The following is a 26995-nucleotide window of genomic DNA, read 5'->3' on the forward strand; positions in this document are numbered from 1 at the left end:
TCTGACACGCATTTGAACTGGTATGTAGAAATGCATGTTGTTTTTAGCATCCCCTAAGACATACAGAGCATACCAGCACTTCAGTACAGCCACAGCAGGAATCAGGTGTGTGTTGGGAGGTGTTTCTTGCAGCAAGGACAGGAGCAGCCTGGGATGCTGACCTCAGTTCCTTCCTTTCTGACAGCCAGAGCACGTGTGGTAGTGTGGCACTTTGGATCATTACCCAGCTGCCAGGAGCATCCCAGTATGGTCATCTGAATTACTGCTTGAGCCACCCAAGGCTGGGACAGATGTCAAGCACTGTGAGCAGCTGCTTGTAACCAAACATGGCAAGTGAGGGAAACTCAATCAGCAACAGGCGGGTCACTGCAGACCTGCCCAGAAATACCCTGCCACAGTCTTAAGCCTGTCCCTGTGCTGCCCCACTCTCAGCTCCAGGCCTCCTCTTGGCCTTCTGCTGCCCTCCCTGCTGTGCTGAAATCATACTTCTGCCTTCTGGAGAGCTCAGTAAATCTTTTGCATTGGGGCTGGAGGAGCCAGAAGTGAGGCAGGAAGCTGGAGATACCCGGACCGAGTGCACCTTGCTAGCGTGTGGCATTCACTTTGCTGGAGGCAAGGGTAAAGCCATAATCCAGTATAAAAATTATGTAAGAGGACTTCCCCCCTTCTCCTTGCAAACTGCCCCTCTGCTGAGGATTTACCATAATTCCTCCGAGTGGACAAGATACGCCAACAGAGCCTGTGCTGATGTCTGATGGGGAGACAACTCCCTCAAGCCTTTTGCTCATGTGGAATAATTCCCTCGCAAATGTTGTTTGCCCACAGCAGTGAGAGAGAGATCCTCCCCCTGAAACGGGCCCAAGTGACAGAGCTCAGAAGAAAAATGGTCTGTGATCCCAGAACGGCACCCCGCCTCCTCCCTGCCACAACATCCCCTGCTCTCTGACAGTTCCCTCTGAGCCTCCCAGGACTATCTTCCAGGGTTCCCTTCCCTGTGTGGTGCCCCACTCCTACCACAACAGCTCTTCCTTCCTCCTGCCATCCTCCAACACAGCAGAGGCCTGAGCTCACACGTCTCTCTTGCTTAGGGTGAGAGGTGGTGGCAGCAATGTGCTGGGCAGCAATGTGCTGGGAGGAGGGGGCAGGATGCCCTGTGCACCATGTGTGTGTGCACGTGTCGGTTCACGCATCCATATGCACACATACATACATCCATAACACTCACATACATTCTTCCCACTGCAAGCAAAATCTGTTGGGGGCTTCAGCTCATTTTAGACTCAATTCTCCCCCCTTTTCTCTCAGGCAGAGCTGCCTTCTGAGGCAACACTAGAAAAGGCTGTAAAGTCCCCCCATGCTGTATTTTTGCCCTTTTCTCCTTTAAGTTTAGAATCATAGGCTCAGCCTGACACAGCTTGGCACTTATTTTTGGGTACAATGGTGGTAGGGCAGCCTCCACCTCGCACCAGCAGGCATGTCCCTGAGCTCTGTCTATGGAGTTGTACATGCACACACACACGCACCCACACGTATGCACAGCATCCCGAAGCTGGACCTGTCACCTGCCCAATTCTGGTCTAGGAGAAGGTGCATCCAGCTGCCTGCACTGAACTGGGCTAAAACCAGCACCGCTGCCCTTCAGCCTCACGTTCAGACTCCGGAGGTTGGTTCCGAGAGGCAGCCCCACCGATCTCACATAGACTGGGGAGGAAGCGCGGCGGGGAGGCGGCTCTACTTACACGGACGGACGCTCCTCTGAGACACAGGGCTTTTCCAGCGCACCCTGGGCAATCCTAAAGCGAATCCAGCAGCCTTGTCACCCAGCGATCGCTCGGAGGGCTCTAGTTGGCACGGGCTCGGTGGCCACACGTGGGGCTGAGGAGCCGTGCGCTCAGCGGGCAGCGTGGGGAGAGAGCTGTAATCCCCCGCGAGTAATAAATAGAGGGAGAGAGAGCGAGTTGGAGGCTAGGGAGGCTGAGCGCAGGGCTGAGGGCACATCGGCAGCGACAGCACGGGGACGAGCACCCGTGGTGCCGAGGCATCACCCAGCCGCTGGGCAGGGTCCGATCCGGATCAGCTGGAGGAAGGGACACGGGGGGCTTTCCATCTCTCTCAGCCTATCCTGGGGGAAGAGCCGTCTCTCCAGCCTCACAGTTCTTCCTCCTGCCCCCTCGCTCCTTTCCCACTCTCAATACAAAGGGCCGAAGGGGGCAAGGAGGTGCCAGCTTGGGGGTGAGGCAGATTGATGCGAGTCGAGAGGCTGCAAAAGGAGCTCTGAGCCGGGCTGCCTCTTCCCCGCCTCCTCTCGATGTGATGGCTGATCACAATGAGCCGGGAGAAAGGCAGGCGAAGGGACACCCGATGTGTTGGCTGTGCACCCTGTGGGGATGAAACACCTAATTAAGGGGGGCATCAAGGGGTTCGGAGCGAGACCCCCTTCCCTTTGTACTGCGGAAGGCAGGGTGTGTGACACAGGGACTTCAACAGGCACGGCTGGGTGCATCCCAGCCACTGTCACCCTTCTGTCCTGGGATGGGGCACATCTCAGCCTCTGCTTCCCAGGGGGGTTAGGGAAAACTTGACAGGGGGACAGAGTATGGTTGTAGTGATGGGAATGGTGAAAGAGGGGAGCAGTGACAGCCACAGTGTGCTCCCCTGGGTCTGGGGAGTGGTGGGGAGTGCAGGTCAGACAGGATAGCGCTCCGTTTCTAGTGGCTGGCAGCCCTGCCCATGGCAGGGGGCTGGGACTTGGATGGGCTCAGGGTCCCTTCCTTCCAATCCAAGCTGTTCTGTGGTTCAGTCTATGATTCTAAGTCGTGCTTTCCCCTGCCCACCATGTCACAGCCTGCTGGGGAAGATGCGTGGGAGGGACCCAAACCTGAGCCCCTGCCTGTCCCAGGCATCCCACTGTACTCCCACACCCATCCTACAAAAGCCAACCCCACCTTGCTGGGAGACCCAGCAGCTAATATTTGCCAAACTTTGCTGATCCACTTCTGTGTGATTTTGGTTTTCTGCTATTTTCAATGTGTCTTGAAGTTATTTTTTCACATGATTTTTTTAGCAGATTTTCTCAGAACTAATGGGGCAGCCCCGCTGCTGACTTGGAGGTGGAGAATGGGAATATTTCAGAGATAGGGAGTAGGGAATACAGTGGGAAATAAAGGCTGCCCAGGCACATTCTTTCATTGGAAGCCCAGTTTTCATTTAAGCATCAGAGCAGCCACCATGAAAACAAGTTCTGAATGGCAAGGTACATCTTGATAAGCGGTCCCTGGGATGTAATCTCACAACTCTTTGTGGTGCCTCTTTGTGATGTGGCAGGCCAGAGAATTAAACCTTGAGAAAAGCTCCTTATGAGAGCAGCATATGGATAATCAAAGAGACAGGCTGGAGAAGGCAGACAGAACGAGAGACGGCAGAGGATGAGCTAATGAGGCAGACATGCTCGGCAAAGGAAGGAGCAGGTGGAGGGAGGCTGTTCTCTCTGCACTGAACCGAGAAGCTGGTAGCAGCGGGTGCTGGCTGGGCCTGCAGGTGGGAAGCTGCCTGCTGCTAGGTAGCTCCTCAGCATGATGTAGAGGCAGCTTGATATGCAAGCATGCGGCATGGCTTGTCCCTTGGTTTTGTCTCATTGCTGGGAAGCTGGAGGCGCCCAAGTTATTTGCACATTGGTTGGAATAAAACGATTTGCCACGGTCCCTCCAAGGACTTCACGGCTGCTGCTGTGCAGCACACGGGGCCGCTCGCAATTTCATGGCCTTGGATCTTCCACTCCTGCAGCACACCCTGCAACCAGAGCAAAAAGGGCCCTTAGAAATCAGTTACACTTCAGTGAGAGAAGAGGGTCTTTTTCCAGTCCTCTCCCTCTCAGCTGAGCTGTCTGTCCATCCACACTGGGGTGATGAGGAGTGGCAGTACCAGGCAGGAGCATGAGGCAGTCCTTCCACCACAGCTTCCTTTGATGGGCGCTATGCAGACAGGCAAACCTGACTGCAAGTCTAGAAGGGGACAGACCTCGCAGCTCTGCCCAGGCTCAGGATGTGCTGCTCCTGCCTGCTGGGCAGAGGCAGGGATGGCAACCAGGGGCTGAGGTCCCTCAGAAGAGCACACTGGGGATAGATGTTCCCACCGGCAAAAGCATGAGCCACTCAGTTTGTCTGTGCCATGCAAGGTTAGCTGTGTTAGTGTCAACTCCTCTTTCGGTCTCATAAAAACTATAAGGCCTGGATAATGCTCGGTGGCACTGATGTGATCTGCTGTGATAAGGGGAATAGCTGTTTCCTGAGACGCTATGAAAGATAACGAGGAATCTCAAGTGAGTGCCGTGTCTTGTCTGGTTTGTGCAGTGTGGGACTTAGGGCTTAGGGCAGCTGTACGAAATGACTCTTTTCCCACAGTCACTGGCAGTCAGAGCTGTTCTGCAGCAGGCAGGGCTGTGTAAGGGGCATACCCGTGAATGGGATCCCATAAGCTGTGTGAGCAGTGGGACTGTGACGGGAAGGGCTCTGACACTGCTACAGAAGGCAGAGCTGCCATGACACGGCTGTGACCCCAACTGGTGCCAGGCTTCGTGCAATACTCTGATTTTAATTCACAGCCATCCAAATGAGAGCACCAGATCTCAGCATCAGAACAGCTGTGTTGTTGTGTCAGGGAGAACCTGCCTGGCTTCTTTCAGCGTGGGGCTGTGCCTTGCTTCAAGAACATGATGCTGGGAATAGAAGAGCAATTAAACTGAGAAATTAGGGCGCACTTGATCAAGAAACACACACGCTTCTTCTTGGAGTGTGTACTGGGCTGGGCTGGGGTAACAATGCAGTACTACCCCACATGTTCTCATCAAGGGGCATTAGTGGTTTTGTGCTTCTGAGGTGGCTTAAAAGCAATTTTAATCACTGTTGTTTCCCCTTGAGAAGGGGGAGGTTCGCATCCCTTCCTCACGCTGCCCTACTTTTTGCTGATTGATACTTGGTTGTGAGGAGATGAGACGGGGAGGATCAGAGCAGTCCATTCCAGCTGGACAAACCCACAAAGGGCAGAGATGAAAGCGCACAGGCTCTCTCTGTTGTTTTTTTGGAGGGGGGATGTTGTTTCAGGGGTGGTGTCCTCAGTTTGTAGGTCGGCAGTGTTCAGTGGTAGGGAGGTGTCAGTGCCTCAGTGCAGCAGCCAGCGTCCCCTCGGCCCTACCTTGTTAAAGCCTTGACTCTCAGCTGCAGTCTGTTTACCCCTCCTCTCCTAACTTTGTCTTTCTCTCTCTCTCACATGTTCCTCTTTTCCTCCTCCCTTATTCCCATAGCGGTGGGTGTGCAAATCAAGCTGGAGTTACTGCAACGCAAGTTCTGGATGGCCATGCAGCAGGTAGGAGCACCACTGAGCGTGCAGGCAACGCAGTGCTCTTGGTCAGCTGGGGCAGGCCTGCAGTGCGTCATGCACAGTGGTGGCATTTTCATAAGGGCTGCAGTGAAATTCATATTAAAAGATTTTGGAAGTAGATTAGTTGGAAGTCACACGTTTCCCTAATCCTCTGACAGCACTAATGCTGCCTGAGCACCCAGTCTGCTCCACAAACACTGTGGTGATGGTGTCAGCATCTCAGCATTAGCTCTGCTGCACACAACATCTCATTGTAAAACTATGTCTCTGCTCATCCTGCCTTTCAGAAACCTCATGGAAATCTGAAATTTCAGGAACATGGAGGGGGGGGGGGGGGAAACAATCTTCTGCCCTCTTTTATCATCTTGATGATGGTAACAAAATGCTACGAGCTTGCCAAAATACAAATGATTTGCTTCAGGGATAAACTTTCACTTTTGTGCTGATTCTGAACCCTTGCTGCGCCATGAGGAATTACTGAAGCTGTCCTCTTCTGAGGGGCAGGAGTGGGGAAACACCATCCTACGAGCACTGAGGGGCTTTCCCTATGGGTTTTACCTTTTGGTGGGGGGACAGACCTGGGGCTGGAGCAGTGAGCAGCAGACATGGATCTTGGTGGTCAGCAGGGAAGAGCCAGAAGGTGAGGGCTGTGGAAACATGGGGCTGGGAAGGTACTCAAGGGGCTGGGCAGCAGCAGGCAGTGGCAACCCATCTCTTGTGGGCCATACCCTGGTGGCTCAAATGCAAACACAGGCACAAGGCCATTTCAGGTGTTGATGGAAAGTAGGGGTGCTTATGACAGAAGCTGAAAGGAGGCTTGTGTGCCAAGCACCTGTACACATTGCTTGTAGGAAAAACCCTGCCGGGCTTCCTGTGGATGTAGCCTGGCAGGGACAGCACTAACAGCTCTGTTTCCTCTCTCCTGCTGCCCTGGATGCGCTGCACCGGCTGCCCCCAGCCCAATGACACCGATGTAAGTAGGCACTGGCTGGCACCTCTGAGTACACTGGGTGCCAATGCATGGAGGTCATGGTCTGCAGGGGGTCTGAGGGTCATGACTTCCTGGGGTCTGCAGTCAGGGGAGATGACCCCAGCCTGTGTGTCCCACGTGTGTGAGCCCCAGGTGGTCATGCTGGCTCCTTATGGCCAAATTTCTCTACTGTGCTGAGTAAAGGCAGTGGTGAGGCTGTGCTTGCATCTGTGGGTGAAGCCATCTTCCCCACAGCCACAGAGAGCCACTTGGAGATGTACTGCAAACAGTGTGACCATCACTGACCCTCCCTCGAAACCAAGCAGAGGGATGGAAACCCGGAAACAGTGAGTTTGTTCTGCTAAACTCAGGATGAGAAACAAATCCTACCTTAGAGTAATGGCTTTGTGGTACTTTGAAATTTGCTTCTTGGTATTGAGAATCATCCAGAAAGAGGCTGGGGCTTCTGCATAATAAGGTCTTTGCAGAGAGAAAGGGCAGTGGGGGATGGGGGAGCAGGCAGGCTGCAACACGTCAGCATCCTCCCCTGGCCCTGGAAGACCTCTGGCAGGAGGGGGACCCCATGTACAGAAATGGCAATGCCGTGTCAGCTTCCCTTTCTCAGCTGCTGGCGTGAATGGCGCTGAAAAATAACACAAAGAGACAGACACAGGCAGCCACCACCGACTCCAAACAATTACAGAATCAATAAGCACCTGAAGGGCTTTGCTATTCGTCACTTAACCCCTCGTGTCCGTCCCCCCGCCTGCCTCCCGATTCAGTGTTGTGAAACACATGTCAAATCCAGTACACAGAAATCCTAAATGAAACAAATGGATGGTGCCCGGGGCTACACAACCACCATTCACATCCTATTTTATCATTAGCTGTCCTGGGAATAAAGAAACCAACAGCAACAACAACAACCAAAATCCCCGCCTGAGAATAATCCTGATCTAAAATACCACGCCATGTATTTCCCAGCAGATGCTGAAATGCGTGCTGTTTCCTTGCCAGCACACAGCAGCCTCTGCTAGCACAGCAGAGCTGGCTGCTGCCCCTTTCCCATACCAGCCCTGGCTTTGCTGAATGTGTGCTGGAGCAGCGACATTGCCCAGTGAGGAGGCTCAGCACAGGAACTGCACATGGCCATGCACTGGACTGAGGGTGCTTCTTGCCTTGTTCCAAATGCTAGCTGACCTGCAGAGTTTCATGGGATGCTGGAGACCTTGTGCCTAGCAGTCCCAAGGGGGAGGCTGGAAGATGAGGTCGTGCCGTGATGTAATTCCTGCTTTTCCTTTCCAGTGCAGTGCCTTCGATGGTGCCTGTCCACTCAGCTGTCAGGACGACGTAAGTTGTCTGCATTTCTTCTCTGTATCTGTAATGGGAACTACTGATGGTCATGGAGCTCCCTGTCTCTCCAGAAATCAGGTGCTGCCTGCCATCTCACAAGAGGTTGCACAGCTAAGGGTAGGACAGCTTAGATGTTCCCCTAGCTTAGATATTCTCCTAGTAGTGACATCAGCAGAGAGGTGTCAGCCCTGCTCACGGCAAGTGGTTGGAACTAGATGATCTTCAAGGTCCATTCCAAGCTAGGCCATGCTATGATTCTATTCCAGCTGAGCCCACCAGGGACATGTGGTCTCCAGCCAACCTATCCAGCCTGCCAGAGAGAGAGATTAGCAGCATGACATGTGCTGGACATGCTCTTTGCATTTATGCCACTGCTCTGCATGTCTGAGGCATATTGAGGACAAGATATTGTGCCCTGGAGAGTGGAATCACCACAGTTATCCTCCCATGTTCATCTAGGACCATGATTTTTCCATGAGACCTGCAGATTTTCATCTGAGCTCTGTGCCTCCATTTCCTGCTTTGCAAAATAAATGGTGATAAAAGCAGCACAGGTACTCAGTGTTGAGAAGAGGGTGATTTAATGAGTGGGTATAAAAATAAGAATTCTGGAGGTAGAAAACAGTAGAAGAGGGATACCCTGTAAATATCTTGTCAGTGCCTACAGGATGTATCATCATTTTAAACATGTTAAAACTGTGTTAGCCCTACATACAGCCATAACAAGACAGCATCTCTTTTTCAATCTGAATACCTCAAAAAGGGGAAGCAGAGAGAAGTCAGTGCTCTGAAGCCTGTGTTAGCTGCATAATGGGGCAAGGCATGGCAGTGTTGGAGCTGAGCCCACACGCTTCACTCTGCAGAAGCCAGAACAGCACTGTCTCTGATGTCACTTCTCTTTCATCCCCGCAGCTTCTGAATTGCTTCCTCATTGATAATAATGGCTTTATCCTCGTTTCCAAAAGACCTCCAGAGGTAAGAGTACACGAGAGAAGGAGGGGAGGGTGTGTGGTGTGTTCACCAAATACCAGTGAAGCCCATCCATGTTACAGAGATGACCAGGTTGTGGTGACACTCAGCTGTGTGGTGAGGGGACAACACACCCTGGGTAGGGCAGGAGTTTTCTTGATGTTACATACCCATTTGTATGGTGAAACATCTTTGAAAGCTTGTTGGGAAGATACTCGTAACCATGCAGATGATCATCATGTGATCTTGGGTAAATCTATTTAAGATTTGTTTGTTTTTGGAAATGCCCCTCTCAAACAAAATTAACTCTTCTGTCATCTGCTGGTGTTTTCTAAATAGGGATTTAAATAGCTTTGATTGGGACCTATAAAATGGGAAAAGTAAGAGGAAAAGTAAGATGTCCCCCTAAACTGCATAGATGGCCCCATCGTAGATGGGAGCTACTTGTTATGTCAGACTCCACAAGCCAAGAAGAGACAGAGAACAGCTCATTTCCTCATTATTATTATTATGAGTGTTTTATTTTCCTGCTTGCAAACAAAGTGGTGGACTTGGCAGATTCTGAGCACTTTTAGATTTGTCATGATTTAGTAATCAAGAAAGCCAAAACTGTTGTTTGTTTGAAGACTCTACAGCAGCGGTGCTCAGGTCTGGGGCAGAGATATTTGAGGTCACTGACATCAAAACATAAATGGGACCCGAAGATCACAAAGTCCACATTTAATCTGCGCGTGACAGTGGGACCTGGGGGCTGTTGACCAGGCTGGTGGTAGGGAAAGTCCTGCTATCCAGCTGAAGGACAAAGCTAAGTGCTGCCTCCTCACAGAGCATGTGTGGTGTGTAGTGCGCTAACCCTAACCCTAACCCTCCAGACAGTCTAGGTTAGCTGGAGCAGGAAAGAAATGTTAGTCCAGACATGGAAATTTTACTCTCGATAGCTTATGCCACGCTTTTGTTTTTGTTTTATCCTTTCTTGTGCTTGCAGATTGGAAAATTTCTTGGTGCAGTGGATGGCTCAGTAATGACCCAGCTACTGAACATGGGCATGTTCAGGCGGTAAGCAGGAGTCCCTGCTTCATGCTTATCCTTGCTCAGCTGGTGTGTGGGGTAGAGCACACCAGGGTCTGCAGGCAGTCCTACTGAGCAGTACAGGATGCCTGAACAGGCATCTGTGGCTCCTACTTTGCTACCAGAGAAACTTCAGCTGCCCACATCCTCCCCTGACAGGCTCAGCCATCGTCACCCCACAACGTGTTTCTCCTCTTCTCTGTTCCTCCAGCAACTTGACTCACTGAGATGTCCAACTCCAGTCTTAGGGTTGCCAGAGAACAGCTGTTCCCTTGCCATTTTCAGGGCACAGTATTATGGAAAATGCCTCCTGGCATTTGAGGTGAAAGCATTTCTTCCCACCACACGGAAGGCCTTTCCATGAGAGGCTACCTGAGAGGTCCCAGAGGTGGCATTGCACTTGTCAGAGAACATTCCTTCTCTTACAAAACCTCTTATAAAATCTCTCTGGTCACCTCTCTCCATTCTCCCAGCACATTTCAAAAGAAAATTCAGATATTCAGCAACACGAAAGCAGGAACTAGGGGAACTTATGGAAGATACAATTATAATTCCCCAGCTTCAGATTCTGCTTTACTAGTCACCTGTAATTAGGGATACATTGCCTCCCATACTGACCCAGTTACATTAATCCAAGGCCCGTATTTCTCCCTTTTCAAAGTCCAGCACAGGCCTAACAGCAAAGACATATTTAAGCAGGCCGCTACTTTAATTCTTCCACACAGAAGCTTTTTTTTGTAGAATGGGGCCAAGTTTGGACAAAGCAGTGTAGGCTGGCATGACTGGCCTACAGTCAGTTGTGTTGCTTGCTTTTGACTGCTTGTTTTGTTTTAATTGCAGGGTGACAATGTACGATTACCAAGCAATGTGCAAGGTGCCCTACCACCACCACAGTGGTGCCCGGCCGCTGCTCAGTGTACGTATCTCACTGCACACAGGGATGGTCTGTGGAGGCTTTCTCTCGGGCATCTCCAACAAAGTGGCGTAGCGCATGTGGTGTATAGCACATTCCCCAGGGGAATTTAAGAGCCATTTTCTTCCAAGCACTGGTTATGTCCAGACTTATCTGAGACCAGTTTCTGAGGCAGTAATGGCCACTGACAGCGGTTTCTAATTTGACTCTTTATTTATCAGAGGTTGGACTTGGGTGCTGGTGTTTTGCCACTGGCACCTAAATGCAACCTCTCTTTAGTCTGATACAACAGATAACATAATTCCTCTCTACCTTTCTAGCAGCCTTGACCAGGCAGAACTAAGTCATTAATCAATACTCGGTCCAATTCAAACCAGTTAAAGCAACCAACCCTAAACAGAGATGTATTTATTATTGTTACAATTTGACTCTTGAAAGTGTGGTGCATTGGAAGTACATCTAATGGCATGACATTGCCAGTTTTTTTTCCTAGTAAAATAATTTTCAACAAAATATTCCTTTTTAATGGTTGCACTGAAGCTGCATAGATAAAACATTGTGATTAGAGAGAAAATATTTGCTTGATCAAGAACTGAATCACATCAGATGCCAAAAATAAGTGAATTGAGAAGAGACCAAAAGAATGAACCTCCAAATTTCATCTCTCTCTTTGTCCCCTTACCAATATCCTCAGGAAGGAAGAAGGAAAGGTCCATTTATATGTACACTTTGTTCAAAGGAAAAGAATTGGTCAAATGTCCTCTCATTTTACTACTTGCTGGCTTGAAGACAAACCAATTAGCAGTAATTAAACATTCTCTTGTGTCCTATGACTGCTGCATGTTTGGGGTTCCAGGACATGAGTGTGAGTTGGAGAGGGAGAGATGAAGCATAAACAGTTACTTACCCTGAAGTGAAGAACCAGCAGGATCTCCTGCAGAGTAATTGGCCCTGGGATGATGCTGGATTTCCAGTTTGTAGCAGAGCAGATGGAAGATGATAGAAGTCGTGCCATGTTGAGGAAAGGCTGCACAAAATCACAGTTAAACTTAATCAATCGATAGCAGATAATACCAACTCCTGGACAATGCTGTAGCTTGTCCCAGAAACACCACTTGCAATTGGAATATAAAAGCTTCCTAGACTGGTGGTGCCCCATTTATCTGTATTTCTCTCCTGCTCCGAGCTCTCAAGGTCATCCATACTGGAGAGAAATCATCAAGCAATTACATCTTCAAAGTCCTTCACACATTTGTGATAAACTCCCTGACCCTGACTGGGAGGGGTGAGAAGATATTATTAGCAGCAAGGCAGCTGCTGCTTCTGATGTATTTGAGTGTTTTCCAGTGATGCCCAGACCTTGAATTTCCAACCTTCGGGAGCTCTGAGCAGTGGAGGGAGTTGGTCTGAAACATGGGGTCCCACGTAACAACTGTATACTCTCTGACCAGGTCCTCATGGTGTGTCTCATTTCTTCTTTGTTCTCCAGCCAATTTATGCCTTTCTAGCTGCACTGAAATGGCTGATAAGTGATTTCCTCATGTGAGTACAAAAAGATACGGGTATTTGGGAGGCTCAGACTAGCCGGGGTGAGAGCTGAGAGGACTGTGAGCAGAGGCTCCTCATAGGACATTGCTGTCAGCCTTTTTGTGACATTCAGCCTGGTGCATTGCTCCCGGGAGGCAGAAAGCTATTACTATTCCCATTTCACAGAGGCAGAGGCAGAGGCCCTGAGCAGGTCTGGGATTTACCTGAAGTCACTCAGTACAAAGCAGCAGAGTCAGAAATAGGACTCGGATCTCTGGAGGCCCTGCAGGTCCTTGATGCTAAATCCTCCTCCCTGTCTCATTCTCCTATGATAAGTGATTCCCCCGCAGGGTGAGGGAGGCCAGAAGGAAGGCAGGAAGCTCCAATCTGAGTGGCAGCTGAGGGAGAAGAGAGGGTCTTGCGTCAAGCTCTGGATCAGGCGTACTTCACACCACAAAAGGAATAAAAATTAAGGCTCAAATCAGGATCAAGCTCAGATCAGGACCAGAGCTGCTCAGCTTTCTGGGTCCAGGCTGAAACAATGACTGTGAACATCCCAACCTGAGAAGCAGATCAAGATCCAGGTGCTGGTCCTTGAGCCTGTTGGCGCAGCACAGTTCAACCTGTGCCACTCTGGGGCTGCCACCTTCAGCCCTTCACCAGTGAGATCCCTGAACAGTATATCCCTCAGGGGAAGCTCACTCAGTTATTCCACAGGACAGATCCCACAGTGCAGATCTATACACCATCAATAAATAAACCTAACAAACCAATTACAGATTCAGACCTGCACTGCCAGGAAACCCTCAGTACACTTGTTAGAGGTGATACCCGCTGGGCCGCAGGGCCATCTTGCTGATACTCTGCATCCTTCCAGGCTGCTGAGAAAGCATCCCCTGTTCTTGCTCTTTCGACAGCTTCCTGCTGGAGTTTAACATGAGTAGCTTCTGGCACTCCGACAACGTGGCAGACGGTGAGTATGCGGCAGTCCAGCCACCCCATAGCAAGTGAGTGTCACTAATGCCAGTGGCAGCAGGAGCTGTATGGAGAAGCAAGGCCTCCTGGAAGAACACATCATCCCATCACATCTCCCTCTGCAGACACTGGAAGTCAGCTTCTAGGTCCCAGCACCACCTTGTTTCCCTCCCACCCCCATCTCAACCTTCAAGGAGAAGTCTGTGCAGCTCATGGCTTTCTTTCCTCGGTGTTTTTGCAAGGAGCAGGGAAGGTTTTTCTTTCCAAGCACCCCACCCCACATGCATGTGTATCAGCCAAAAAGTCCTCCAGTTAGAAAGGTTTCCTGTCTTTCATGGTGGTGGCTCACAGGATGGGACACAGCGATGCTGCATCAGCAGGCTCTGTGGAACTAGCTGGAAAGCCTCTAAGATTCAACCAAGAACAGTTTCTTTGCATCCTTTGATTCAACCATGCTGTGGGATTCTCTATTGAGTCACGATGAATGGGTCAAACAACGTGTTGAGGGTCTTTGCTTTCCCATTGACTTTAGAAGCTGGTGGCACCTGGCACCACACAGCAGCTATGTGCAACAGAAGAAGCAGAGGGGTGTGGGTTAGAGGTCGAGGTTGAAATCTAGTGACCTGCCTTGTAGCAGTTTAACTTGTACAGAGTGTCGCCTTGCAGAAATCAGTGAGAAAAAGTCAGATGAGCAAGTACAAGATTTCCGATAGTGACTTTATGAATGGGAAATGGCTGCAATTTTGTTTAATTTTTGTTTGAGGCTGTGTGATGGGCAGGGGAGGGGGTTCTTACTGCTGCACTACTCACCGCTGTTTCATTTTGTGCTTTCTTCAACTCTCCTGTGTCATCTCCATGCCTGCTGTGTGCAAATTCATCTCCGCTGTGCTGCCATCATGTGAACCTGTCTCATGGCTCCATCTTCATTGTTTATGTGTGTGCCACTCTTCCAGCCAAGGCTGTCTTCCATCACTGTAAGTAGACCCAGTGAGTAGCAACAAAGAGGAGGATCTAGCTAGAAGTCCCAGGCTAGGAATGACAATTTTGCCCTTTTTGGACAACAGGGAATTTGCAGAAGGATGTCACGGTGGCGTGGCAGTGTTGTTTCCCTGCACTGCTGGTTCAGCTGGCTGAGCTGGGGAGGGCCATGCCAGCCTCCTCAGCGACTGCAGGCACAAATGTGCCTTCATTCAGTGATGGTAGAACAGATGGGACCTTAGCTGCTGTGATGTGGTTTGTCCCTCTCTCTGGCTCCCATCAGCCCCTGTCTTATCAGGTGTTACACCAAAATCAAAGCCGTCCTGTGCCTTCTTGCAGGACAGTTTCTCTGGGTCCCACAGTCTTCAGATATTAAGAGGCCATTCAAGTCTCCTTTTCCACACCCCATGGTTTAGCTCCTGATGAATACCAGCCCAGCCCCAGGGTAATGCAGAATTACTTTCAAGCAGTTTAACTGATAAGTACATGCTCTAGCTCGTAAATCCACTCCTGCAGGAAAGCTAGAAATCCCTCCAGACAGAGTCCAGACTGTGGCTGTGTTTGTATCCCGCTGCTTCCATACCTTACTTGTGTCTGCCTGTTTGCGTTCTGCCCAGCAAGACGTATGTGTGAGACAGGGAAATAGAGACAGTTGGAATGTGCCTCCTGCCTGAAGAAGAGGAAGAGGAGGGGAGCGTGGCTGATGAAACACTGAGGGTCCATGCACAGGGGAGGGAGTGGCAGGGTGAAAGGAAACCACTGGAGCTGGAAGGAATGGGTTGCACATGTTGTTAGGAACGGGCTGAAGATTTTTGCTAGGGATGTTAACATTTTCTTGAGTGCCTGCCAGAGCTGGTGAATGCAAAGCCTATGGAGAGAAGGAGACATTTTGTGGGGGAGAAACTGAATACACGTGAATTGAGGGATACGTACCGAGGAATTAATGTTAGGGGATCTAATGCTCGCTCCTGCTCAGTGTGCACTGATCCCATTTCTGCTTCCCAAATGCTTGTGCTTTCTGGGAGGGCAAGGCTTGCCGTGATTGATTCAGACTGCACTCCTTGTGCAAATCTGCTTCCCAGAGATGGTGAGGAGACATGTTTGCTTCCACAGATTTCTCACTGCTCAGCATCTCCCTCCCCTCCGTGTCTGTAAGGGCTTCTGCTTTTATGGACATCACCGCAGATTTGAAGGCCCTTAATTAAACCAGAGATACTGCTAGAATAATGGAGCTCAGAAAAGTTCCTTTCTGACTCTATACTCAGAGGATATTTTACAAGCTCATCAATTCAAGTCTGTGTTTTGTCTTTGTATCTAAGCAGCAGATTTTGTTTCATTCGTACCAAAGTAAATCCACTGTCATGGGTGCAGCTATTCGTGATGCACACTGGTGGCAAAGGGCTCGCAATCTGGGCTGTCCAACCCGCAGCAAGGAGCAGGGCCGCCTTTGCTATTCAGAAGGATTGGTTGCCAACTGTCTGACAAAGTCTTTCTGGAAGTGCAGATGGCAGCAATGACAGCCAGGATTTAACTCACGCTTTGCTATAAAGTTTGCAATTTGTTATCAGCTCCTCCAACTGTTTACTAAGCCCTGACCACCAGACTCTCAGAGCTGCTGATAACGGCTTGATGTTCAGTGTGTGCATGCGGAGGCTCAGCCCCAGTGTGCTGCCCCAGTGTGCTGCTGATGCTGCACATGCTGCTGGGCCCTCTGAGATTCAGAATGTTGCTGCGGCTGCGTTGCTTCCAGGCAAATTAAGTGGCAGTAAGCTTAAGTATAATCTCTGTCTCAGGTCTTGTCTTGGTTCAGAAGTCAGAGATTGTGAAGTGGCTTGTTTTCATTTAGCCTGTGCCAAGAGGCTGATTTAAGATGGCCTGTGCGGGAGCTGTGCGCCTATTTAACACAGCTTTAAAGTACATCTTAGTGCATGTGATGAGGTCAACCCGGAGCAAGTAGATACCCGTGAAAGGTTGTGCACAGCTGCCAGGGCTGAGTTGCTCTTGCAAGGGCCAGTCCTACAGTGCTTTCCATCACTTACCTGTAGGCTGGTGTAGGAGCTGCAGTAGAGCTGGGGTAGACATGTGCAGATCCAGCTCATAAGCAATGCTGTGCTGGCTGAGGCTCCAGGTGAGTTCTGAGTGTGGGTTGGACACCTTTAGCTGCCTTTCCCAGTGAGGCCCTGTTCTCCAAACCCACAAAGTCCAGCACAACAACCCTGATTATTCATCACTACTTCCATCCTGTATTTTGCAAGCCTGGGTCTAATTCATCACCTACCTGCTCTCCATCCTTCACACCACTGTTTTTGTGTTGCTTTAACTCCATCCACTTTAATGACACTGCGCCGACAAGCTGAAGCTCATGGAGAACGAATTGCTTTGCTGGGGATGTGGGGAAAAATGAGGACCTGGATAAAATCTCTGTTTTGTCAGGACCACAACATGAGCAGCATGATAAATTCTTGCAGGCAGTTGTGCAACACCTGTGGGGCTGAGGGGTCAGGCCAGTCCTCTTTAATGTTTCCATAAATTATAGGGGTGCAGGACTTGAAGGTATACTAAGTAAGTCTGCAGACAACACTAAATTGGGAGGAGCTGTTGACTCCCTTGAGGGCAGAGAGGACTTGCAGAGAGATCCTGATGAATTAAAGGGCTATGAAATTACCAACTGCATGAAGTTTAATGAGAGCAAGTACTGGAATCAACCCCTGGATTTATGTACAGAATGGGGAATGAGAAGTAGGAGAATGAATGGAGACATTATCAGGAGTGCTGAACACTGATACTGAATTCCAGTTCTGTCTGCTTCTGGATCTGCAAACAGAAAAGGAACCCAGACATGGTACTGAGAGATGCTCCCACAGTATCCCTGAATCCTCTCGCCCTGCTCTGCGCAGGACCAGGCGGTGTACGCTGGTTTTCCCGCACCACCTAGTGGGAGCCGGGATGGCTGCAGTGCTCAGCCCTAAGTCACCTCACCACAACCTCCTTTCGGGTCATTTTAGAGAGCAATAAGGTCTCCTTGAGCCTCCTCTTCTCCAGACTGAACAATCCCAGCTCCCTCAGCCACTCCCCATAAGCCCTGTGCTCCAGACCCCTCACAGCCCTGATGCCCTTCTCAGGTCACACTGAAGGTCTTCAATGTCCTTCTTACAAAGAGGGGCCTCGCTTGTACTTGAGGTGCAGCCTGTGCCTCATACCTTAATGCAAACCTCTTCTTTGTGGTCCTCTGACCGTGTCTGTTCTCCTCTCCCTCCTCCCCACGCAGCCCACAGGCACAAGAAGCACGACACGCTGCAGCCCTGCGACACAGAGTACCCGGTCTTCGTGTACGAGCCGGCCATCAAGGAGACCAACGGGCTGATCGAGTGTGGGGACTGCCAAAAGTAAGAACTGCAGCTGCCCTTCTCTTAGCAGGAATCACAGCACCCAGGCCCAAGCAGTGCCAGCACTGGAGCCTGGTGGCTGTGAGAAGAGCCACTTGCCACCATGCCCAGCACACGAGAGCATCCACAGGGAGGGGAATGGTCCCACTGCAACTTGTTGATACAGAGAAGGATCAGAGCCATGTGTTAATAAGCAGAGGTGGCAGGAGGAGGGAGGGAGCGCTTACAAAAATTCTCTTTCCATTCTGCAGGTTTCAGAAAGGAACCCTTTCTGTTTTCTCACGTTTCTGGCACACGTTTTCTCCTTCAAATGTTCCTTTTTGCAGTACTTTCAGCTTTCTGCTTTTTATTCTCCTTTTTTTTCCCCTGTTTTTCTACACCCCCCCCCCCCCAAACCAAAAAAGAGAGAGAAGTGTTAAACCAAAAGAAAGCAAAGCACGGGTGCACGTTTTACTTTCTGTTTTCATTCAAAGAGAATGAGCAGTCAAACATAACAGAAAGGCAATTGTGAGAAGAGCCGTTTTCAGCAGTCACATGGCACCCTCAGCACTCCCGTGTGGAAAGGTGAAGAGAGGATGAATTTCCACTGGCCTGGCTTTTCCTTAACGTGCTGCCGCACAGACCCACACAGAGGCCAAAGAGATCTGACTGGAATCCCTCATAAAGCAAAGCAAAGCCCTACCTGCTCTGACTTCAGTCTTGGACTGGCTGCAGGAAAGAATTAAAGGTCAGGAAAACAGCCTGTGCTAGTCAGCACCGCTTGATGAAGAACAGGCCGTGCCACGCATCGCCTGAGCTCACAGCATGGATTTGCTGACAGAGGCTGTAGGGGGAGTTCTGCGAGGCACAGACCGGCTCCTTGCCCTATGGGGATGCAGCGTGCCCAGCCTGATGCTCACCACTGCAGCAGCAAGCCTGGCTCTGCTCTGCTCCCTGTGTAGTTAGAGGTGTGGGCTGGGGTCCCAGCCCTGGAGCTGGGTGTATCTCTTGCACCTTTCATGAAGATGTTTAAGGGGAACGAGAGCCCCAACATGGGCTCTGTGCAGTGTTAGCTGGTGACCTGCTCAGACACACAGGGTTTCCCAGTGCCCTTTAGAAACTCCAGATGGTTCCCAGTGCAGGGAGAAGCTGGGCATTGCTTCATTCTGGGCACCTCCATTGCGATGACAGGGTTAAAATCTGCCTGTCCTACCTCCTGGAGCAGTCATCACTCAGGAAGGAATGAAACAGCCCCAGCGAGTGGCAGCGTGTGACGTTCAGCACCTCTAGAAGCAAATATAAAGATCCCTGGAGGCAAGAAGCAGACACTGGGCAGTGAGCTGTCAGGGAAATTGGTTCTTCAAAGCAGCTGAGTCAGTCAGGGCATCCTCACAAACCTGTATGACCAGAATCCCTCTGCCTCAGCCAAGAGCAGGAACAGGAGCGGAACAGATGAGGCACGGGATGGGAGGTGATGCAAGCTGATGAAGTGCCACCATGCAGCCACAGGCACATGCAGCCTCCTGCGTGCAGGCCATGCCTGAGCTGCCCAGGCATGCACACGTGTGTGCACACTCATGTGCAGTCACACACGCGTGTGTGCCCTGCCCACATCACTCCTCCAGCTCAACCCACACTCCCTCACGCAGGTGCTCACATGGGTGTCCTCAGGCAAAGGGTTGCATCTGGACTCATCCCCACTAGCACGCACCCATGCTCACCCCTGGACCTTTCTGCTCATCCCTCAGGGAGGGGAAGGGTCAGACACATCTCCATAGCAAGGTGTACTCCCCACTCCTCCTTGCCTTCTGCTGACACCTCTTCCAGAGCTGTTTGCTTTCCTTTGGGTTTCTTTATACCAGGCAGTGGTGGTGCCGTGCAGGGTCTGGCTGCCATTTCTCCATCACTCTCTTTTCTTCGCAGGATGTTTGTGGCCCAGCAGATCGCCAGCAGCAACCTGCTGCTTCTTGTCACAGATGCCACCTGCGACTGCAGCATCTTCCCACCTGTCCTGCTGGATGCGAAAGAAGTCAAATATATCCTTCTGCTGCGTGACTTTGGGCTGCTGAGGGTGAAAAACCTGTTCCGCTGGCAGTTCCCATGGGGAAAAGTGTGGAGGGCACAGCCTGCCCGTGGGATAGCAGGAAGCAGGGAAACTGAATGGTGTGGGGGAGAGGAGGTAAACAGTGCTGCTGCTGGGCCCCCTGCATGCATTTCTGCCATTCCCAGGTCATTCCTTGCCTCCTTTTAGCTCCAGGAGGCCTACCTGCCCACACCCCTGCACCATTCAGCTGGGAGGCTGCTGCCCTTCCCTGGCCTACCCTGCTCTGACCTGAGGCCATGCAGGAGCACCCATAGGTTTGCACCCCGTTTCTGTGTGCTGCAATTGTGCCTCGTCTCCCTACCCGTGTCCTTAACAGCCCTGCACACAACGCGTCGGTGAAGTGTGACCGCATGCGCTCCCAGAAGCTGAGGCGGAGACCAGACACATGCCACGCATTTCACCCCGAGGTACAGCTGTGGGATTGCAGGGGGGAGCTCCGCGCCCTGTGCACTTTGTACGCACAGCCACTGCTCCCACACACATGGAATAATAGAATCAGGGTTGGAAAAGAACGCTAGGATCATTCAGATCCCTCTGTAGGGCCTTCCTACCCCGAGGGTGGGCTTTGTGCGTCCCACTGGCTGTGGCTCCCCAGGGGGCTTCCTCATGCGTAGAGAACATGCTGGGGATGGGCTCCCTGTCCCCCCCCAGTGCCAGCAGGGCCCTCTGACGCCTTCTCTTCATCCTCCAGGAGAACGCCCAGGACTGTGGTGGTGCTGCTGAGCTCTCTGTCTCCCCAATGCTGCTCCTCCTGCCCCCAGCGCTGCTCCTGCGGTGACGCTGCCCTCAATGGAGACAAGGCGAGGGACAAACTCCTGTGGGGACATCCTGGTGACAGCGGGGATGGCAGTGTGCCGTGGGAGGGCTCTGCCAGGCAGATCTTGCCTTAGGAGAGTGGGCATGTGGGAGACCCTGCCTTGTAACAGAGGCTGGGGTTTTGAGCCAGTACAGGGCCCTTGGGGTCCTCAGTAGTGAAGCAGCTTCTCCTGGTCTTGGGATGGTCATCAGCCAGGACGCAGGGCTCAGGATATGGCTCTGGCCCTGAATTGCACTGACTGCCCGCAGGCAGACCACAGTGGGCAGCACAGCTTTGCCAGGCAGCTGCACCTTGCAGAGAACCTGCTCCGAGCACTGCCAGCACAATGCACAGATGCATCTCCAGGTGCAGGTTGTGCATGCGGGAAGGGCTGTGTGCTGCCCACCAAGGAGAGGCTCCTTCCCTTGGGGCAGTGCTGCCCTGAGGCTGCCTGTGGCTGTCCCAGAGCCCTGAGCCTGAGCCTGGCCAACAGGCACAGGCAGCTTCTCACAGAGCTTTATGAACAAGGGGTGGGGAGCATCCATCTTTCCTCTCTTTTTATATGAACTGCTCCATACCATCTCATTAAAAAAAAAATATATGGCATATTTTAAATAGATATTTAAGCTTTACCGTGTCGTGTTTGGTTCTCATCGTAGCCCTACAGAAACCCCTCTCCCTACCAAACCAATGGGGACGGGCACAGGTAGAGGCTGTGGGAAGGGGGCTGCATGCTCAGAGGCCCACAGGTGTGCTCCAGGGAGTGCTGGGGTCAAGGTGTGCTGCCCTTCATAGCTCTGGGTCCTTTTGGGGACGTAGGTTTGCTTCACTGGAGGCAGTAAATAAAGAGGATTGCTCACTGGGAGTGGATCGACCACTGGAGGTGGATACGTTTCCACTTCTGCAGATCTGGTGACCTTATCAGAGTCAGGTAAAGTGAGTGCAGAGGGAAAAGGGGCTCTGTCAGGATGCAGAGCTCAGGCAGCCCCAGGGCTCAGAGCTGCTGCCCCCAGCACGGCTGCCCTCGCTGTCAGAAGTGATTAATGGCCCCAGCACCATTCCGCTTGGAGAAGACGTGTGCACACGCACTGCCTGCCATGGCTGATTTCCAGTGCATTAAATCCACAGCGAACACACTCTCATGAACAGACCTGTACTGGAGGAGTAATTATGTCCAGCTCCCCAGCCCTTCAGCCACCAGCTGGCAGAAGCAGGGAGAGCTGAGGACAGAGGCTTCCTGGCAGCTGAGCAGCACCACACTGACCTGGCTTAGCTCAGTTGTGGATCCTCCAGGGAAGCTCCTGTCTGCCCCATAAGCAAACTGCAGGCACTGGGCTCTTTCAAATTCAAATTCAAAAGGAGAAAAGTCCCACCGAGTGCCCTTACCACCTCTGGATGCTGTGGCTGACACCCCAGCTTGGCTCACGCTGCTGTGAGCCATCAGGTACAGCCAGGCAGAGGTGATTTCACACACACAGAAACAGGAAAATCAACCCAGCAGCACATCGGCTGCTTGCAGTTGGGAGAGAGCCCACGCAGGGGCCCAGCTGTCCCACAGGGGCTCACCTCACAGGGATGATGGGCTTGACCCACAACAGAGCCCAGCCCAGCCAGCCACGAGACCAACCTCCAGAGCTGTGTGCAGGTTCAGCACGGCTGCAGACAAACACAGAAGGTATCTCCCGGGTCTGGTTTGGGTGTAATTTGCCTCTGTTAGGGAAACACATCAGTGCTCTGGGAACCCAGCCAGGCATATGATTTTCTCATCTCATTTGCAACTGGAGCAGCTCAGCTTTGATGCCAGCTGCTCAGAGCCTCCGTGCCCAGTTGTTCTGTGCCAGAGCTGAAGCTGCTAAAAAAAAATGTGATCAACTTGAAACGCTGCTGCAAACATCTCTGAGCTCAGAGGCGGCAGCAGCTCCGGTGTTACGCTACAAAACAAACTCAGCTCCTCCACGCTAATCACACACCAGACTTGTTTCCAGCTGCCCTTAAGAAGTTCAGCAGTGGCCCTAGAGGCTCACCTTGATCGCAGCACTTCAATCCGTACCCGCGACCTTGGCAGCCTTGGCAAAGAATGAAGCCATTTCAGAGGTAGGACCAAGTGCTGCCCCAGCCACGTGTAGAGGCAGCAGGGTGCAAAGCTTCAGACTGCCCAGAGGCCTTTAAGTATCATTCTGATATCTTGAAACACAATAAACCCAATTCACATTCGCACGGGGTATTTTCAGTGTAATCTAATGCTGAAGTTTTCTCTGCTCCCTGAATTTGCTTTGCATCTGAAACACAGAATCCATCCTGAGCTGACAGGGGTTATTTACTGGCGCTGGCTCTCTTACAAAGCATGTATCTGAAGAACTGGAACTGATAAACTGCACAGCTGTAGGTGCCCAGACTGAGTCTGAACCAACACGGGAGGAGGAGGCGCATTTCCCTCCCCAGCTTAATGCGGCTCCATCCCATCCCACCAGCCCATGTCTGCTTTGCAGGAGACACCCAACCCACCCACCCCCTGCGTGGCCAAGAGCTGGGAAGAATCACAGCCAGCCCAGAATGAGCCAAGCCAGACAGTCAATCTTCCATTTGGTTCTTTTATTAGCAGAAGTTAAGAATACAGCAAGTAGTAAGATCCCATCTTATATGGAACCATCACCAGAGTCCCCAACCATCAAAACCCTAGAATGTGCTTCATTGCTTTCAACAGTAAGCAATTTTTAAAAAGAAATATACTGAACAAGGCCACTATTTAATGGGGAAGGAAAGAAGCTGTAGGTCCTAACTATTCTATGGCAATAACCTGCACACAGAGCAAGCAAGCCTCCGACTGCTGAGAGTAAGGCATTCAGGTGCCAACCTGGGAAGAGTTCTCAGCAAGAGCTACAGAAAAGTGCACAGCTAGGTTGCTTTTATTGGAACACACAAACTTCTTGAAGGGAGAGACTGACCGGGTAAGAATAGCAGGTGAGTACTGTGTTTCTGTAGTAGTTCTGTGCTGTGTAGGACCAGGTTACAATCACCCTTCAAGGAGCGAACGCGGGATGATGCAGGATGGAGACTGCCACTCCTGCTGGTACTGGTACAGCGGCATCCCAAAGCACCCTTCAGACAAGTCTGATGCTGATATGTTCGATGCTTTCCTAAGCCACCAGCCTATTTCCTGCCAGGCACCTTTGTGAAGGTGCCGGTGCTGCAAAGCCCTTACGCCCACTTAATACTGCTTTGTTCTATTTCAGTACCACACAGCCCTATGACAAGCTTCCTCTGGGCCCACTGGCATCCAGCACAGTGACCCTACTGAGAACACCCCGCTGTATGCCCAGAGGGCTGCAGCACCTCTTCCTGCAGCCGGCCCTGCTCCCAGGGCCTTGACAAAGGCGCCAGCCCAGGGGTGAAGCCTCACTACCCATCCAGCTGTAGGAAGGCGCTCTGCTTCCATCCGACTCCAGCCGACAAAGCAATGTCCCAAATCACACATGGTAACACCCAGCACGCTGCGAGATCTTTGTGATCCACGTTTGTTTGTTTTTTAATCCCTTGAAGGATGAAAATTAAAACTTGCAGAACAAACAAAAAAAAAAACAAACCCCAAACAAACCCCAAATAAAAATAATACAAAGCCCACGAAAGCAACCTTCTACCTTCCTTCTTTGTGAACTACAGCATTCTGTGAGCTGCTGAACTCATCTGTTGGAGGTAATTGCTCTGAATTTCCAACTAAACACTCTCAAGCAACACTTGTGCCATAATAAACAAAGCGTTCAGGTTTTGTCTTACAACTCCAAAGATTCTCCTCCAGTCTGGCTTCTGACTGGGCCCCAGAGATCAAGCTACATCAATTAAGCAAGAGAAGGGTATATACCTCCCTTTATACAGGAGCTGTGTCTGCTCCACAGCAGTCGGGCTGAACTTTTCGTTACAGGTTTAAGAAATACCAGCAGTCCCATTGCTAAAGCACAGATGGGAAGCAGACCTAAAGAAAAAAAAAAAGAGCTGCATTGGGTCAAGTGTGGATTTTTTTTCCTCCTAAGAAAAACCTGCAACCCCCACCTTGGTGTATGGAGCCTGACACAGGAGAAGGTAACATGCTGGAGGTCTGCAGGAACTGTTAACTCCAAGCCCTGGAACACACAACTTCCTCTTTCCAGCCTACCTTAGCCCCATCTCTGTTTCCCCTCACATGCTCAACTACCTTTTGACAAGTGCATTACCACCCTTCGCTCAGACAAACAGTGCAGGCCCTCACCTGGCAACTCAACAGGGGCCCCTGGGTATAGGCAGGCACTGATGGGGTCAGACCTTTTGCCAGTTGACGTGCAGTAATCCCACCCCGCTCCAATTCAGATGCTGAGAACCCAAACAGCTCGCTGTGAGATCCAAAGCCACGCAAGCCTGGAAGGCAGCTGTCCCACATGCTTTCGAACTACACAAGTGGAACTCACTAACATTGTGACCTGGATGTCAGCTCGACAACCGCAGCCTTCCCACCATTTTGTGAACACGTACTGAACCTGCCCAAGTGCTGGCCAAGACCCGCATTGATTAGGGCAGGATGGTCAACATGAAAACCTGCACGGCCACCATGATTCACTCCTGGGAGTTTCACCTGGTCCTTCTGCAATCATTTCTCTTTGTGCAAAATTGAAACAGTGTGTGGTACTTGCATGTTGCATTCTTTACAAAACCCTCTTCCCCTTCCCTCCCCCCAACCCGTTGTTTAAAACATTTATATAAATTTTATTTAAACAGAAAGTTAGAAATCTTATTTACAATTTGTTGGTTTGCTTTTTTTTTTCTCCCAAAAGAGCATCTAAAATCAATTCCCGACCCCTCTAAGAGGATATAAATTTCACCTCCTTTTTTTTTTTTCCCCCATATTTTTTTTTTCTTTTTTTTTTTAAAAAGGAAACTGCTAAGCCAGCCCTCCCCGCTCCTACAAATAAATATATGGCATTGAACAGAAGCCGATTTGGAAAGGGTCCTCTGTAGCTCAATCTGTAGATCCCAAGAATAAATTAGGGTTTCAGAATTTCCTGGTCTTCAAATTGATTCATTCCATCGCTTGAGGTATAGAATTTATCTCGGTTAGTCAGAATCCCCGGTGAAGCTCCATGCTCCATCAGCTGAAACTTGGATTCTTCTTAGGTATTCGTTTCGCTAGCCTATAGGCTTCAGCCACCCCTGTGGCACTGTTTTGGTTACGACCTCAGACTGAAGCCTGGTCTTACTGCATCCCCTCTTCTTCTGTGCAGCCTCCTCCTACTGTGAAGCGGAACTCCTGGAGGTTGGAAACCCCGTGGAAATGCACAAAAGCGCCAGCCACTACAAAGACGTGGAACAGCTGATGGGAGTGGAACTGTGAAGACAAAACACGTGCGTTCAGTTGGGTACTTGGGATTTCAGGGCCACCCTGTCTCCAACAAAAGCCATACAGTCAGCTGAAGTACACAGTGACATGGAGCAGTACCTCAAACTGCAAGCTGCGAAGTTAAGTTGTGTATTAAGCCCATCCCACTGCTACCATTGGCAAAGAGCAAATTCTCCACATGTGTAACCCCACACCCTGCCCTCCAGTCATGTGAACCAGCTGATCGATTTACATGCACACAATATAAATGCCGTAAGTATTATCTCTGTTAAGGGACAATTTCAAAGTCCAGGGCAAAAGGCTTGAAAAAGCATACTTAAAATTAGGTCCTCAGCCACACACGCTGGATGTTTATTGATGGATCACAACTATCTCATGCAGCTAGTGGCTACAGATCTCTGCTCTGGTTACAGGTATAAGTTTTACTGAGTAGATTTTCAGAACGTAGCTATTTAATTTCTCTGTCACAAAGAAACAGAGCAGGAAAAAAAAAACCCACTACGTTAAACGCCGAGACAACCAGATGTTCCCAATGAACATTCAGGATGCTATTGATTACAGTACAACAGAATGAAAACCAGGAGGCGGATACATGACAAAGCATGGCCTTGTTTTGGGAAGCCATACCAATACGGGTGATGCTCATGAAAGACTATAAATGCGTATTTGTGGGCTCCACAGGAAGTCTGGAAAGGAGCTGGCAGTGCACCAATGCTTCTGGAGCCTCTCTCGTTATTATAGCAAAGTTTAGCTTGGTCATGTAAACAATACTATGTCTCTGATGTTTACACCTAGCAAACTGGTGCTGTGCAAAAGCCATTCAGACAACCCAGGCCTGACCCTCACTTCTAATCCTCTTTAGGAGCATTAAACCACTCTAATAGAAGTACAGCGGCCTTGCATCCCTCCCCAGAGGTCCATCTCCCTCTAATCTCTACTCTACTCTTGCACTATTTTTTTCCCCTGCATCTTCCCCACAGGTCTCTACTCCACAAGTTTCTGTGATCCTCACCCAAAGTTTCCACCCTACCCACTTGCCCAAAACCGCCTTTCCTTCTTCTGGGCTAGGGATCCCTCCAAAGCGTTATTAATTCTATCCAGTGTTTCCACTGGCCTCACAAGATAAGAAGGCAGACATGGTGAAGATATGAAAGAAAGGGTTGCAAAGTTTCTTTCCTACCTATTAAAGCTACCTAGTACACATGCCGGGGTGAATTAACACACCAGCAGATACGT

At 50.6% G+C, this 26995-nt stretch overlaps 2 protein-coding genes and 1 long non-coding RNA gene across 7 annotated transcripts in view; 1 reads left to right on the plus strand and 2 right to left on the minus strand.

The window, feature by feature from the left end:
* Positions 1 to 21016, plus strand: part of CACNA2D4 (calcium voltage-gated channel auxiliary subunit alpha2delta 4) — a 97174-nt gene extending 76158 nt beyond the window's left edge. The window contains exons 23-35 of one of the 3 annotated variants that reach the window (XM_032445298.1): positions 5300 to 5361; positions 6335 to 6349; positions 7652 to 7696; positions 8612 to 8674; positions 9654 to 9724; positions 10577 to 10652; positions 12139 to 12191; positions 13094 to 13149; positions 14105 to 14125; positions 17398 to 17515; positions 19418 to 19530; positions 19923 to 20005; positions 20290 to 21016. In XM_032445298.1, the coding sequence (XP_032301189.1) occupies positions 5300 to 5361; positions 6335 to 6349; positions 7652 to 7696; positions 8612 to 8674; positions 9654 to 9724; positions 10577 to 10652; positions 12139 to 12191; positions 13094 to 13149; positions 14105 to 14125; positions 17398 to 17515; positions 19418 to 19530; positions 19923 to 20005; positions 20290 to 20376 (863 nt within the window). In that variant the 3' untranslated portion in view covers positions 20377 to 21016. The remainder of the gene's footprint in view (positions 1 to 5299; positions 5362 to 6334; positions 6350 to 7651; positions 7697 to 8611; positions 8675 to 9653; positions 9725 to 10576; positions 10653 to 12138; positions 12192 to 13093; positions 13150 to 14104; positions 14126 to 17397; positions 17516 to 19417; positions 19531 to 19922; positions 20006 to 20289) is intronic. The other 2 variants (XM_032445295.1, XM_032445296.1) reach the window with 2 other exon arrangements.
* On the minus strand, positions 3189 to 12142 carry LOC116653589. The gene is made up of 3 exons (XR_004307698.1): positions 11557 to 12142; positions 6737 to 7724; positions 3189 to 3789 (listed from the first exon to the last, which is right to left on the minus strand). It is a non-coding gene; the product is annotated as an uncharacterized LOC116653589 (long non-coding RNA).
* A 4220-nt stretch (positions 21017 to 25236) lies between the features above and the next one.
* The window catches only part of ADIPOR2 (adiponectin receptor 2), a 36415-nt gene continuing 34656 nt past the window's right edge, over positions 25237 to 26995 (minus strand). For 2 of the 3 annotated variants that reach the window (XM_015865355.2, XM_032445303.1), the window contains exon 8: positions 25450 to 25747. In XM_015865355.2, coding sequence (XP_015720841.1) covers positions 25616 to 25747 — 132 coding nt within the window. In that variant the 3' untranslated portion in view covers positions 25450 to 25615. Of the gene's footprint in view, positions 25748 to 26995 lie in introns of all 3 variants that reach the window. The other variant, XM_015865346.2, reaches the window with a different exon arrangement.

This window comes from Coturnix japonica, chromosome 1 (genome assembly GCF_001577835.2).
Source record: "Coturnix japonica isolate 7356 chromosome 1, Coturnix japonica 2.1, whole genome shotgun sequence".
Taxonomy (NCBI): Eukaryota; Metazoa; Chordata; class Aves; order Galliformes; family Phasianidae; genus Coturnix; species Coturnix japonica.